Raw genomic sequence first — 16,582 nt, 5'->3', positions numbered from 1 at the left:
ATTTTAATGTTTAACAATTATCTTGGATTCTGAAACACATATTCTTTACCATTAATTGCCATGTATTCTTTACCACATTTAAATATACTGCTTCCCTGAAGGATTCAAGTGAATGTAGGCCTAAGAATTTGATTTCCTTTTTTAGTATTTGTACTTAATTTTTTTTACCCTAGCTCTGTTTTCAAAATGCCCACCCCTCTCTAAGACTCACACTCATCTCAATCTCAATTCATCTGAACTTCAAACTCCATTCCCCAAATAAAAGAAAGTGCTCCATTGTTCCCACTTCAAAAAAAAAAATGTGTATATGTGGTACTTTGTATATTAATAATTTAAATGAATTGTGTATTTTGTTCTTTTTTTCTTAGCTCATGCTTGATACATGGAATGAGTCCATCTTTTCAAATATAAAAAACAGACTCCAAGATAGTGCAATGAAGCTGGTACATGCTGAACGATTAGGAGAAGCTTTTGATTCTCAGCTGGTCATTGGAGTAAGAGAATCCTATGGTATGTTCTGAACTTTTATTATCATAATTTCCTTTTCATGCAAATTCTAAGACAATCTTAGAGTAGTGCTAGCAAAAGTATGTTTATTAGCACAAGTAACATCTACTTTTAGTGCCAAATGCTTTTCCGAGTACACAAAAGGTATTAATTCTGCTTTAAAGAAACCTACAAAAATTAATATTTGAGTGGTGAATATTTATTTTCTCCATCTCATTTATTGGTTGGTGAATGTTTTTAGCAACTTAAATTAGAGAAGTGTAGATTTGCATCTATAGCTTATAAATTAACTGGTTTAGTACTTATATATTTAGGATGTAAGTTAATTTCATATGTACATTTGTCTCCAGTCTTTTCTGTTTCTGACAATGACATTCTCATTTGTTCTTTCAATCAGATATTCCTCTGACTAGAATATTCTTCCTCCTCCCGTTTTATCTTCTTACTTATTCTCATCTTCTATTTCCTCATGCAGCCCTTTCCTAATACCCAGACTAAGTTGGGCCCTCTCATAGTGCTTTACAGTACCTACTAGAGGCCTGGTGCATGAAATTCGTGCAAGGGTAGGCCTGCCTTTCCTCAGCTGCCAGCACCGGCTTCCCTCTGGCACCTAGGGCCCGGGCTTCCCTCACAGCCCCAGCTTTTCCGGAAGGACGTCCTGTCTAATTAGCATATTATGCTTTTATTATTATAGATGCCTCCTTGTCATTCTACTTTCAAGCAATTAACTGTGTTGTTGACATTGTATTTTTGCTGAACATGGAATGCCTGGCACAAAATGGTTGTCATTAAGAATTTTATATTAATGAACCTTTAGTTACCATTGACTTGCTTTCTTCATTGCCCTCATATTTCTTTAGGTATCAAATCTAAATTTTCATTAGCCAAGTCCCTATTCATTCCTTCTTTTTTTTGCATTTCCATATATATATATTTTGCATTTCCATTTACTTGTTTTTTGCATTTCCACTTATATTTTTTTGTGTGTGTGTGATTTTATTTTTTCATTGATTAAGGTACTACATATGTGTCCTTATTCCCCCATTGCCCACCCCCACCCCCCCCCACACTCATGCCCTCGCCCCCCTGGTGTCTGTGTCCATTGGTTAGGCTTATATGCATGCATACAAGTCCTTTGGTTGACCTCTCCCCCTTACTCCCACCCTCCCCTACCTTCCTTTTTATTTCACCTGCCATCAGTTTGAACTTCTCTAAACTTTACTTCTGGAATTTTGAAATAGTCTTCTTATAGGGATCATATTGTTATCATTTTACCCATATACTGTTCACAAGATTAATTTTAAGTACTATTTTATTGCTATTTTCCTTATCCACTTAGTGGTACACCATACTAAATTCAGGTTACTTAGCCTGAGATATGAGGCTCTCCACAACCACTTACCCTTACCTTCTGTTAACCTTACAATCTACTCAGACAATCTAGTCATTATACTTTGACTTGACCTTGTGCTTTTCTACTTCTAAATATTTTTTTTTCTTACATTAGATAGATCTAGTTATGTAAATCCTAGTTTATTCCTTAAAACTCATTTCAAATCTCATCTCTTTTGTGAATAGTATCTTGATCCAGTTAGAAGTCAGTGTCTTTCCTATTCAAAATAAAATATCATGTTCTCTATGCTGTTTGTTGCTTTACTGCTTTGTGCTGTTAACTTTTAAGTTTTTTATAGAGAAGGTTTTGTCCCATATATTTTTATATTCTTTTGAGCATTGTTAGTCCCTTATACATAATGACTCCTCATTATTTGTTATTTCATTGATCTTACTCAAAATACTGATATTAATCATAATTAGAGTAAAATTTTATTTTCTGTTTTTCAGTTAACCTTTGTTCTAATCCTGAGGATAAGCTTCAAATTTATAGGGACAATTTTGAGAAGGCGTACTTGGATTCAACAGAGAGATTTTATAGAACACAGGCACCCTCATATTTACAACAAAATGGTGTACAGAATTATATGAAATATGTAAGTCAGAACTTAGTATAAGTGCTAATTTGAGCTATTCTCTTGATATTCTTAAAATGATTGCTATTTTGCCTCTGGACAGGCAGATGCTAAATTAAAAGAAGAAGAAAAACGAGCACTACGTTATTTAGAAACAAGACGGGAATGTAACTCTGTTGAAGCAGTAAGTAGTTTTTTAACTGTATATTCTATGGGATTATTTGAAGTACAGTAGCCCAGGGATGGCAAATATATAATACACATAGCATGACTTATCCTTTCTCTGTCTCTGACCAACATTACTAATTGATTATAGTACTTTCGCAATGAGACAGAGCACAGCTTTAATAGACACCTTATTGAGAACACATTGGTTTTCAGAGCTTACATGAAAGATAAAGTGTATTTGCCATCCTTGCTCTAGACTTTTTGCTATATTAAATGTACTCACTTTTTAATCAGTTTCCTTTATTATGTGTTATGCATATCTAAAGTTAACCCTTTTAGTGACTTTCATGTGACAAGTAAAATATGCTCCCCAAAGATACATTTGATTCTCATTATTCGCAGAGATTATGTTCTATAAAATGGCTGTGAACACTGAATTAGTGAGTACTGAATCATTGCTGCTGCAGGATATTTCCTCTTCTTATGGGAGGATGTTTTCAAACTTCATCTTGTCATGAGATAAAGTACTATTTGATAAGTGAACACCAGTCTTTTATATTGTTTCATTTAATTTATATTGTATGTTCCTCATTTTAAAAAAACTGATCTGAGGTAGTAGCTATGCTACAATATCTGTTCTGGGTGTTTTCTCTTACATGGAGAATGACTTTAGTGTACTTTAATAAGGAAAATATAGCAATAATATTTCCTCCAGTTCCTTTCAGCCTATGGAGCCTGGGAATTAGGTTTAGATTTACATTCAAAGAAGTAACATTTCAGTTTGCCTACGACCAAACATTTTCAACTGATTTTTTTTTTCCTTCTGACTTTTCTTTGGCTTCTTTCATCTTGAATGGTAGTCATGTTTATTCTTTGTTCAGGGGTTGGGTTGGGTTGGGTTGGGTTGGGTTGGATCTTTTACCTCGTTTTTGTTTTGTATTGCTTTTCATAATGTGCAGTATATTTCCTTTTTCAAAGGTTAAAATAACTTTGCTATTGGCCAGGAAAGGAGGCTAACTAGCATATGGTTGTTTTATAGACGTTTTCTATAGAAATTTAAAGCTGGCTAGGGCTTCATTCAGAAGGCAGGGAAGGCCATTGAATGTTTGTTAAATAAGTTTGCCATGTCAGAGTTATCCCTCAGGAAGATTAATGTAGTGACAGTATGAAAGTTCAATTGAAGTGGGGAAGAGCTGGGAATCGGGAGTAAGAAGGAGGTTTTTACAGTAATTCAAGAAGGTATTTGCAGTACCAAGTAGGGTTATAGCAATGGGAAGGAAAGGATCAGGTAAAGACTGCCAGGGATGGAATGTTGTATCCTATGGGTGGGGCTAGATATTGGACAGAATTGAGTCCCTTCGTTTCTGAGGTTTTGGCTTGGGAGAATTGTGTTGCTACAGAGACCAGGTATAAGAATAAATCCTAGTAGTAAGGGAGAAAGATGAGTTCAGTTAGAGCAACGATTCTCAACCTGTGGGTCGTGACCCCTTTGGGGGTTGAACGACCCTTTCACAGGGGTCGCCTAAGACCATCAGAAAACACATATATAATTACATATTGTTTACAGTAGCAAAATTACAGTTATGAAGTAGCAACAAAAATAATCTTATGGTTGGGGGTCACCAAAACATGAGGAACTGTATTAAAGGGTCGCGGCATTAGGAAGGTTGAGAACCACTGAGTTTGAGGGATTTTATTTTAAGTTTATTATGTGTCCATTTCGTCTGGGTGGAGAATGTTACAGTTTCGTATGATAGGATTGTAGTTCTATTCTTCTACTCTAGTTTATATAACTTAATTAGAGCATACCCATATTAACATGGAAATTCAACTATAATGGTCTGAGAATCAGAGACAGCAAGAAAAACAGAATGAGAAAGGTAGAGATAAACAAATACACATGACAGCCTGAAAGAACAGTTAAATCTCCCTTTCTGCTTTATTTATTTATCTGTTTGTTTTGTTAATCCTCACCAGAGGATATTTTTCCCATTGATTTTTAGAGAGAGTGGAAGGGAGGGGGGTGAGAGAAAGAAACATCATTGAGAGAGAGACACATCGATTGGTTGCTTCCCGCACATGCCCCAACCGGCCCAGGGATTCAACCTGAAACCCAGGTTTGTGCCCTTGACCAGGAATTGAACCCGCAAAGCTCCGGTCTTCGGGCCGATGCTCTAACCGCTGAGCACACTCGCCCGGGCTCTCCCTTTGTACTTTTCTCACACACACACACACACACACACACACACACACACGAACAAGCACGTGCGCGTGTAAAAAACTTGAACTAGGAGATGTGAATTTGCTCTTCCACAGTTACCAAATAGTGTGAGCATCTCACCAGCTAAATGATGCTAGAATTTAAAGATAAGTCTTTTTGTTATTTTTCAACAAAGACACTAAATGCAATATAGCTTGCTTCCAAATAAACCTTCTACCCTATAAAGGACGGTTACTATCTCTTTCTTCAAAGATTATCATCTCCTAACTTTTAACAACATAGATTATAGCAAAATTTGGTGTAGAGAAGACATTAAGCACCAGAACTTTAGAATTAATTATGACATTGGGAATGTAAGACTTAATGCAGATGTATTACTATATTATATACCTCACTGAACTAAAGCCATTATACTATATACATAATATTTACTATAATGTTTGTTAATTTACATTTCTTGTTTTCAAAGAGAAATAATGTGTTAGAATGATGTACTGGAAGGAACAGAAAACAAAAAAATCACGCAAGTCCTAGGTCAGTGATGGTGAACCTTTTGAGCTCAGCGTGTCAGCATTTTGAAAAACCCTAACTTAACTCTGGTACCGTGTCACATATAGAAATTTTTTGATATCTGCAACCATAGTAAAACAAAAACTTATATTTTTGATATTTATTTTATATATTTAAATGCCATCTAACAAAAATCAACCAAAAAAATGAGTTCGCGTGTCACCTCTGACACGCGTGTCATAGGTTCGCCATCACTGTCCTAGGTTCTACTAGTAATCCTATATAATAAAGAGCTAATATGCTAATTAGACCAAACAGCAGAACAACCCTCTGGACTACCTTCTGGATGAAGCTGGTGCTGCGAGGGCCAGGCCCCTTATACGAATTTCATGCATCGAGCCTCTAGTTTAATATAAATAAGGTGTAGCTGTAGCTGGTTTGGCTTAGTGGATGGAGCATCAGCCTGTGGACTAAAGGGTCCCCGGTTCAATTCTGGTCAAAGGCACATGCCCAGGTTACAGGCTCGATCCCCAGTGGGAAGCATGCAGGAGGCAGCCTATCAATGAGTCTCTCTAATCATTGATGTTTTTATCTCCCTTCCTCTCTGCAATCAATAAAAATATTTATATATGTATATATATATATATATATAAAGTGTAAACACTATTATTTGAACAACTAGTAAAAAACAAGCCACTTTCTATACTAAAAACTATTGGAAACAGACTTACCGTCCTAAATTTTCTCTTAGAGGAATTATCAGTCATCAGAACACGTTATGCTATATCTTTATTGATACTAATTTTGTCTATACTTACCTATTAGGCTATTCTTATTAATGGAGGACAGTTATATGGTCAGTCATATGGGGCTACACAAAAATGCACAGCAGAATTTAAGATTAATGTAGGTACATTTTTGGCACGTGTATTTTCCTCTAACAACTAGCAAATTATTATGGTTTATGATTCACCTTCTTTAAATTTAGTTAGCCTAGGTCACTCTTCTAAACCTGATTAGTTTTCAATATATTCAGAAAAAAAGTTTTTGGACTGTATTCTGAATAATAGAGCAAGCCTCACCTAGGTAGTACCCAGTTGTGAGGCCAGGCCTAATGAAGGCCAGATGTACATTTCAAGTGCTCATACAGTGCTTAGCAGCTTACTGATTTTTTCGTGGTTTTTAAGAGTTTTATTTCATTCTTTTGGTTTATTCCAAGCATCTAATTGTCATTTGTAAATGATGTTGCTTCTTTTTTTCTAATATTAATACCTTCTATTTCCTTCAATGAATTAAATCTGTCTAATATTAAATGGTTAATTTTAGAAAAATGTTAATAATTTTGGAGATCCTTGTCTTCTTCTAATCTTTGATGGGAATGCTTCTAAATTTTCACCATTATGCATGATGGTGTTTTTTTGGCATGATGTATGCATTTTTACTATATTAAGTGAGTGTACTCTTATTCTTCCCTTAAGGATATTATCAGGCTCTTCTACTTTACCTTATAGGAGAGCAACTTAGCACCACTCAGATCCACTTCCAGTAGACACGCAGTTCTAATAAGCTTGATTATCTTTGGATGGGTCTGGAGCAAAAGATCTGGCAGTATGTTAGTGAAACTGGGTAAGAGGCTTCAGAGCTGTGCTCCTGAAGAGGCATTATTGACAGCAAAAAGAGACCCACAACAGTAAGAAAAGACCAAGGAAAAAATTTTAAACCAAAATAAATTTTTTCTATGGCCATTAATATTTTAGGTGATAGTCCAACATACCTTGGAGTTCCTGAGAGCACTCAGTTAGTATTTATTATGCACCTAAACTATGTCAGGCCTTGTGCTAGTTGGGAATAATAAGATAGACCCGGTTCCTATCTTAGGAGTGACCCTGGAGTACAATGGGTTGTTTATATGGCAGAGTAGTGGCAGAGAGAGTTACTGATGGTGACAAACATCTACTCAAAATGACTGGGCACTCGTGGGGAGTCAGAGACAGTGTGTTACAGTGGTCGGGGCATTCATTTGGAACTAGGTGAGGATTTGAATTCCACTGTTGTCATTATACCAGCTGTGTGCCCTTTGGCAAATTATTCAACCTCTGTAATCCTTGTTTTCCCAACTGTACAATGGGATAATACCCACTTATGTTATCAGAGTGTAATAAAATAACTGTATAGAAAACATTTAAGCACTGTGTCTGCCATGGTAGTTTTTACTGTTAGGGCTCTGGTTTGGAGAAAGTTGCTTACTGATTCTAATCAGAAACTAGTTTACTGTCTGTAAAAAACATTGATAAAACTCAGTTAGAACTAGGTCATAGTCATAAATTATTGTCTTTAAAGTGGGTAGTTGTTAATCTTGAATATTTTAGTATATTAAAGGTGATATCCAAAAAGTTAAGGTGAATTAGTCTGACTATTCATTGTTCTGTTTAAAGGGTTACTTGTGTAACTAGTTTAGAAATGAAGCAAGCACCACTACTTAAAATAGCAAGAGGGAGGGAGGGAGGGAGGGAGGTCTAAACCAAGCTAGAAAGTCCAAGAGAAATTAATTTTGAGAATAACCTCCCACACATGGAATAAATTAATTCTTGAATACATTACAGATATCTATGTATGGTTAAATACCTACTTGATAATGAAAAAGTAGAATCTTAAAGTGGAGAAACATAGGATAATTTTTAGTTCAAACTTCTATTTTATACCTGAGGCAAAGCAAATTATTACTTACACAGAATTACATAACTAATGGAAATCAGAACTGTTCTTGTTGCTTCTTACTAAATTTCAGAGAAGTAGAATTGTTGAAATTGAATACCACTAAGAGAAGACTACTATATCACTTAGCCTGCCTCTCCCACCTTTCATTTTCGACAGTTACTGAGTGCCTGCGGTGTTTTATGGCAGGCATCATCTTTGAAGAGTTTTGCTATAGAGGAAGGTAAATCATCAAGCACATTGATAGTTAAAGTGTTTCACCTTGCAGACCTCTGGGGAGAGATTGCTTTGGATTTAGAAGTTGTGCTCATCTCAGACAAAATATAGGAGTGATGGCATATGGCAAAAAGTTTTTTTCTTCACGGAAGCTAGCGAAAGGAGACAGAAAGGGAATACAAGGTGAGAGAGATGGCTTATCACTGTACTTTCATTCAAGATGTATTTTTCAAATAACAAGAATATATTCAGGGTCGACTGTATATAGTACTTTGAAAATGATGGGAAAGAAATACAAAAGAGGAATAACATGGTCTCTGTCCTCCAAAAACTTACCCTCTTGTTAAAATGAAACTCATTTGAAATAAAGAGAGAACACTATAAGCAACCTTCCTTTCTTCTTTTTGCCAACATAGAATAGAGTTCTAAAGATTTTTCAACACATAGGGATCTATACTATAATCTTTTTTTTTTAAGAAAAGCTTTGTTATAAAAGCTTTCAAATATTTATAAAAGTTGAGAAAAATAATATAATGAACCCAGCCAACCATACCCAGCCCCGAGATTTAATAATGTTCATCATTTTGTCATATTTGCTTAGTTGATCCCTCTTTTCTTCTTCCCACCCTTCCTTCCTTTTTCTTTCTTTCCTCTAGCATTTTTTTAAAAAATTTATGACATCATGCATTTTTACTCCAAACCAAGCATATCAAACTCATGGCCAGTGGGCCGCATGCCTTGACCACGAGTTTAACATGCTTACTCTAAACCCTTCTATAGTATAACATTTTTAATACCTGTATATTTTTTATCATATGTGTATGTGTGTGCTAATATACCTAACCAATCCTCTAATTATGGGCACTTTAATTATTATTCATCATCCTATATAACAAAAGGCTAATAAGCAAATCGACCAAACAGTGGAATGACTGGTCGCTATGATGCGCACTGACCACCAGGGGGAAGATGCTCAATGCAGGAGCTGCCCCCTGGTGGTTAGTGCACTCCCACAGGCAAGTGCAGCGGTGGTGGTGGGAGTCTCTCCCGCCTCTGTAGCAGCACTAAGGATGACCTCTGAGGGCTCCCAGACTGTGAGAGGGTGCAGGCCGGGCTGAGGGACGCCCCCCCCCCCCCCCCAAGTGCACGAATTTCATTTCATGCACCAGGCCTCTAGTGATACTATATTTCTTACAAATAATACTTCCTGGAATGTCCTTTATATACCTATATCTTTTTTAAATTTTAAATCTTTATTGTTGTAAGTATTACAAATGTTCCCTTTTTCTCCCATTGACCCCTTATAATCTGCCCCTGTGCCCCACCCCTGAGTACCCTGTTTGGAGCTACCAGCAATCCACAGCTTGTGGCTCCCTCTACTGAGACTGAGTTCCGTTGGAAAGGATCAAAATGTGCACCAAGATCTGTTTTTCCAAGCCCTGGGCCCCAAATAGATCAGGCATACTCAGTTTATTGGAGCATCATCCCATGCACCAAAAGGTTGCTGCTTGGATTCCAAGTCAGGGCACATACGTAGGTAGGGTCAGGGGCACATACAAGACGCAACCTGATTGATGTTTCTCTTAGGTTCTCTCTCTCTTTCTTTCTCTCTCTCTCCCTCTTTGTTCTAAAAAAAGCCCTAGTCAATATGGCTCAGTTGGTGGAGCATCGTTCCATGCACCAAATTGTCTCGGGTTTAGTTCTCAGTCAGGTTATACCCAGGTTTTGGGTTTGATCTCCAGTCAGGACATATACAGGAGGCAACCAATTGATGTTTCACTCACATCGATTTTTCTCTCTCTCTCCCTCTTCTTCTCCCTTTCCCTCTCTCTAAAATCAATCAAAACATTTCCTTGGATGAGGATTTTTAAAAATAATGATTTTTAAAAGCTATGGTATCATTATTTCCTATCTCTGATTTTCAAGACCCTTCATAATTTGGCCCTAAACTATTTTTCTAACTTAATGCTGTGCTGTAAGAGTCATCCTACTCCAGTAGTCATCCTACTTGTTCATATACCTTATTTTACTAGTATTCATTTTTTTTCTTGGGTTCATTTCTGAATAATGTTTTTTCTTCTTTTTAAAATGTTTTACTTACTAATTTTCTGCCTAGTAAATCCTTCAGAATCCTTATAGCCCATTATACAATAAAGTTACCCCAAATTCTCTAGCTTTCATAAATTTTCTCTTATTTGATTTCACACTGTCTCTATTTATTGATTTCATAGCATATTATAGACTGCTTTGTTGTGTTATTTTATGAAACACCAACTGTGTGAGAGGCCATGAATATATAGCAATGGGCAAAACAGTCTCTGTTCTCACGAAGTTTGTAGTGTCATAATGATGGATATATTTTCACTTCTTTGCTTTATTAATGAAATCGAACTTCTTTTGATATACTTCTATTATATATGAAGTATGCAAACATTTTTAGATATGTAATTAATTATATTTCTCAACTGGATTGAAAAATCATTGAGAATATAAAGCATGTTTTATACTTCTGTATTCCTTATAACACTTAACTCAGTTCTGAGCATATAGTCATTACTAAGTATATATTTGCTCTGTTAATGTAGTAATAAAAATTGTAGGCTGTGGAGTCCTGTACCTGATCTCATATTACAGCTGAAGACCTTATGAAGTAACTCTACAGCATTTGCAAGTTACTTAGCCTCTCTAAGCTTATTTCCCCATATGTTAAACTAGAGGCCCGGTGCACAAAAATTTGTGCATTTGGGAGGGTCCCTCAGCCTGGCCTGTACCCTCTCCCAGTCTGGGACCCCTCAGGGGATGACTAGCTGCTGGCTTAGGCCCGCTCCCCGGGGGATTGGGCCTAAGCTGGCAGTCAGACATCCCTCTGGCAGCCCGGGAGCCCTCAGGGGATGTCCACTTGCAAGCAGGGAGCAGGTCTAAGCTGCAGTCGGACATCCTTAGCACTGCTGAGGAGGCAGGAGAGGCTCCCACCACCACCGCTGTACTGAAAGCCGTCAGCCTGGCTTGTGGCTGAGCAGAGCATCCCCTGTGGGAGCAGACTGACCACCAGGGGGCAGCTCCTGCATTAAGCGTCTGCCCCCTGATGGTCAGTGTGTGTCATAGTGACCAGTGATTCCCAGTCGCTCTGCTGTTAGGGTCAATTTGCATATTACACTTTTATTATATAGGATAGAGGCCTGGTGCACGGGTCGGGGCAGGCTGGTTTGCCCTGAAGAGTGTCCCGGATCAGGGTGGGGGGCCTGCTGGGGTGCCTGGCCAGCCTGGGTGAGGGGCTGATGGCTGTTTGCAGGCTGGCCACAGCCCCTTCAGGGTGGAGGTCCCCGCTGGGGTGCCTGGTCAGCCCAGATGAGGGGCAGATGTCTGTTTTCAGACTAGCCACAGTCCCTTCAGGATAGGGGTCCCCCCTGGGGTGCCTGGCCAGCCTGGGTGAGGGACTGATGGCTGTTTGTAGGCTGGCCAAGCGCCCCAGCGGGGACCCTCACCCCATGAGGGTGTGGCCATCCTGGATGAGGGGCTGATGGCTATTTGCAGACTGGCCACAGTCCCCAGCCATCCAAGCTTCCAGTGGAGGTTGGCTGGAAGCAGGTTTCTGGGATTTATTTAGCTTCTATAATTGAAACTTTGTTGCCTTTTGCAGAGGCCACAGCCGGCCAGAGCAGGCGGGAAGCTTGGCTTCCTCCATCGCCCGGGCAACCAAGCCTCCTGCTTGCTCCAGCTCTGTGGCTGCCGGCCGCTATCTTGGTTGGGTTAATTTGCATATAGTTGCTCTGATTGGCTGGTGGCTGTGGCTTGGGCTCAGCGAAGGTACGGTCAATTAGCATCTTTGTCTTTTATTAGTGTAGATACCTGCTTCATAAGGTTTTCTTGTGGGTTAAATTAGATAATGTATGTAAACCATTTAACAAAACACTCGGTACAGAGTCAGTGCTTATTAAAACATATCTATTATTATAATTTGTTTAACCTCTCAGGCTAGAAACTGCTTCATCAACCTTTTATTTCCCTAAGTTCTTTCATTTAAGCAGTTAACCAAATTCTGCTCAGTTTACTTCAATTGTTTTTTCAATTTAGCCTCTTCTCTTAATCCTCATCATAACCCACAATAAGAAATATATTTAAGCCAAAACCGGTTTGGCTCAGTGGATAGAGCGTCGGCCTGCGGACTGAAAGGTCCCGGGTTCGATTCCGGTCAAGGGCATGTACCTGGGGTTGCGGGCACATCCCCAGTAGGAGATGTGCAGGAGGCAGCTGATCGATGTTTCTCTCTCATCGATGTTTCTAACTCTCTATCTCTCTCCCTTCCTCTCTGTAAAAAATCAATAAAATATATTTAAAAAAATATATATATATATTTAATATTTTTATTATGTTAATTTGCAAATATTTGAAACAAAAGTTTTATGAAATAATTTTGTTATTATTTGTAATGCATTCTGATTTTTTTATTTTGTTCTGTATTATTAAAATTTTAAAAAAGCTGTGCCCTGGCTGGTGTGGCTCATCAGGTTGGAGCATCCTTCCGTGCACCATAGGGTCCAGGGTTCAATTCCCAGTCAAGGCACATACCCAGGAGGCAGCCGCTTAATGTTTCCCTCTCTCTCTCTCTCTCTCTCTCTCTACCTCCCTCTCTCTCCTTACCTTCCTCTCTTCCCCCCCTCTCCTTCTTCTTCCTTCTCCCTCTTAAAAAAATCAATAAAAATGTATCCTTAGGTGATGATTAAAATAATAATAAATAAAAGCTGATCACAGCTATTGAAACTGATTTCAAAACAGTTTGAAAAACTCTTGTCTAGAATTTTGCAATTTGCAAAATTGGACTAGTACTGAACTGGATTATGTCCAAGTGTAAATTTTCAATGAATTAGAAAACAGATGAAGTGACTTGGACTTGGAGCTTATTTCAACTGCGCTTTCTCTTTTTTCTTCATTAGTTCTATATAATTACCTATTCTCAATCTGGTTTTGCTACTGAAGGTGGAAATGTTTAGTTGTGCTTTTTCTACTTATAGAATGAGATTACTTAGCAGTTGGTGTGACAGAAAATTCTCAACCACTTCTTATGTGTATTGTTTTCCTTAGGACAGAAATTAACATACATAGATTTTAAAGTTGTTAGCATAATTCTCAAAGAAAGACCTGAAAAAAAGTTCTTATTATGGAAATTTTAAAATATATTTAGAAGAAGAAAGAATAATGTAATGAATCTCCATTACCTAAATCAGTGATGGTGAACCTTTTGAGCTCGGCGTGTCAGCATTTTGAAAAACCCTAACTTAACTCTGATGCCGTGTCACGTATAGAAATTTGAGTTCGCGTGTCACCTCTGACACGCGTGTCATAGGTTAACCATCACTGACCTAAATTCTAAATTCAACTTCAGTAAGTATCAACATTATGTTAATTCCAGAAGGGAATTTTAACAAAGAATTTTTAAGGCACACATAATTTCCTTTCTTAATACAGATAGATGATCTGCTTTTCAGAACAGGTGTATCAGCGTTAGTATACCTTGCTCTATTACTCACAATCCACTCATTTTATTTGATACTTGCAAGAAGAGTAAATAATTATATGATGCAAGTGAGCAGTGATGGGGTAGGGCGAATTTTCCTGAGGGTTACATAGAACTCTAAGCCCTGGCCGTCTTACTTCAAATATTTCAACAGCCTCACATGCCAGCCTCCCTACTACTCACTCAGTACCATGTATCTTGCTGCCATTTGACTGATCTTTTTTTTTTAATATATTTTATTGATTTTTTACAGAGGGTAAGGGAGAGGGATAGAGAGTTAGAAACATCAATGAGAGAGAAACATCGATCAGCTGCCTCCTGCACACTCCCTACTGGGGATGTGCTCGCAACCAAGGTACATGCCCTGACCAGAATCGAACTTGGGACCCTTGAGTCTGCAGGCTGACGCTCTATCCACTGAGCCAAACTGGTTAGGGTAGTGGTCGGCAAACTGCGGCTCGTGAGCCACATGCGGCTCTTTGGCCCCTTGAGTCTGGCTCTTCCACAAAATACCGACTTCTGCGCATTGGCCACGAAGTTTCAATTGCACTGTACGTGTGCGCCCGTATGTGGTATTTTGTGGAAGAGCCACACTCAAGGGGCCAAAGAGCCGCATGTGGCTCATGAGCCGCAGTTTGCCGACCACTGGCTTAGGGCTTGACTGATCTTTTAAAAATGACTTGGGGGAAGTAGAAGCTGATTACCTGTGTCCTCTGTTGAAAACCTTCTATTCTTTTTTCCCTACCTATAGAATAAAATCCCATACCATAGATTTTTTCATTAATGTTCTTGCTCCAGCCTACCTTTCTAGCTTTCTCATCCACTGTCTGTCCCTTCTCTGCAACATTCAGCTTATTATTCCTATAAAATATTCAGTCCTTTTAGCACTGATACTTATTTTCAAGATCCAATTTAAATTTCATCTATGGATGAAAGAAGTATATAGTTCGTTTTATTGCTTGTGTTCTGGGTGTGTGTGTGTGTGTGTTGCCAAAGCTATGGTGATATCTCACTCTTCTTAATTTCCTGAACATTTCTTTGGTACCCATACATAGTAGGCATCTAATGATGGTTTATTGAATGAATGTATGAGTACTTTTAGAATTTTAGAGTCTAATTCCAACAGAGACTCTCCAGAAGAAGAGTTCATTAAAGTTATATTTTCATTTTGTTTTGTGTGTGTGTGTCATTTTTTCCCACCCCTCCTTTGGGGAGTTTTGTTAAAATTTCCAGAGAGAACCCAAATTCAATAGCCTTTTCTTTAAGGGAAGCATACTCTGGTAAACTAGAGTAGATTATCCATCTTCAACATTCCTATAATAAAGGTAAGTAAAATCTACTTTTAGTATACTTTATTTTTTGCTGTTGTTGAAAAATATAGTTTAATGGGTCCATAAAGCAAAATAAAATGGAATAAATTTGTGCTTATAATAGACTTGACCAATTTTTTATATATTTCAGCTCATGGAATGCTGTGTAAATGCCCTGGTGACGTCCTTTAAAGAAACTATCTTAGCAGAGTGCCAAGGCATGATCAAGCGAAATGAAACTGAAAGTAGGTAAAATATCACTTAAAGTTCTCATTATTTTTTAAGAGGATATCTTTGAGACAGATCACTTTCAATAAATTGCTCTTAAATCACTCTTTTATACATAAGTATATTTGTTGAAGTAAACTGTGCTTAAAGAAAATGATAAAATATTTAGCACAGTTAGAAGCACTGTGAAGAAGATTATACACTTGTATGTTAAGCATTTCCCCCCCCTTAGGTATCAGTACAGGCACAAATGCACATGTGTGTATTTATTCTTCGAAATATGAGTGTGTGTGTGTGTGTGTGTGTATGTGTGTGTGTGTGTTTTAATCCTTACCCGAGAATATTTTTCCCATTGATTTTTTTAGAGAGAGTGGAAGGGAGGAAGAGCTGGGAGAGAGAAAAAGAAAGAAACATCGATATAAGAGGGACACATTGATTGGTTGCCTCCCACATGTGCCCCGACAGGGACCTTGGATGAGCCTGCAACTGAGGTACGTGCCTTTAGGTAGGAATCAAACCTGCAACCCTACAGTCCCAGGGCCAACACTCTAACCACTGAGCCAAACCAGCCAGGGCAGGACTCTGTTTTTAAAGGCTAATTTAAATAGTAAACATATGGCCCTAACCGTTTTGGCTCAGTGGATGGAGCGTTGGCCTGCAGACTGAAAGGTCCCAGGTTCGGTTCTGGTCAAGGGCATGTACCTTGGTTGCGGGCACATCCCCAGTGGGGGGTGTGCAGAAGGCAGCTGATTGATGTTTCTAACTGTCTATCCCTCTTCCTTCCTCTCTGTAAAAAAAAAAAAAAAAAAATAGTAAACATATGGTACAGGATAGAACTAGATATCTGACTTTTATGTGGAACCTTGCAGCAAATATTTTTAGAAAGTAATAAAACACTCCGTGTTAATTAATATTCATCCCTCTCCCCAAAAATTTTACAATTTAAGATTTCAAAAGTGTTTTTTAATTGCTTAAATGTTTTCTTAATAAAGATGTATTTGAGTGGCAAGTACATTACAACCAAAAAGAATACAGTATAAATGATCCATATTCCCTACTACCCAGAGAACCACTTTTGACATTTTGATGTATTCCTCTCCAGATTTTAGTATATATAATTGCAAGGTCCCATTTAATCTCTAGTTGCATTAAAGTATGTCTTTCAATTCACTTAAGTTCATACACTTTATAGAAGTAATAAAAGCAAGCTGCTCAGTGGCTTAAA

The 16,582-nt window shown here is 38.0% G+C and overlaps 1 protein-coding gene across 1 annotated transcript in view; it reads left to right on the top strand.

Annotated features, from left to right (window-relative positions):
- Positions 1-16,582, top strand: part of CUL5 (cullin 5) — a 99,231-nt gene that overhangs the window by 61,394 nt on the left and 21,255 nt on the right. The window contains exons 5-8 of the mRNA XM_070425983.1: positions 369-510; positions 2,350-2,495; positions 2,578-2,658; positions 15,281-15,374. Of these exons, the coding sequence (XP_070282084.1) occupies positions 369-510; positions 2,350-2,495; positions 2,578-2,658; positions 15,281-15,374 (463 nt within the window). The remainder of the gene's footprint in view (positions 1-368; positions 511-2,349; positions 2,496-2,577; positions 2,659-15,280; positions 15,375-16,582) is intronic.

This window comes from Myotis yumanensis, unplaced genomic scaffold (assembly GCF_028538775.1).
Source record: "Myotis yumanensis isolate MYYU_CA2020_CCGP unplaced genomic scaffold, mMyoYum1.0.hap1 SCAF_10, whole genome shotgun sequence".
NCBI classification, from domain to species: domain Eukaryota; kingdom Metazoa; phylum Chordata; class Mammalia; order Chiroptera; family Vespertilionidae; genus Myotis; species Myotis yumanensis.
The sequence above is the reverse complement of the archived record's forward strand: the minus strand, read 5'-3'. Positions and strand labels throughout refer to the sequence as shown.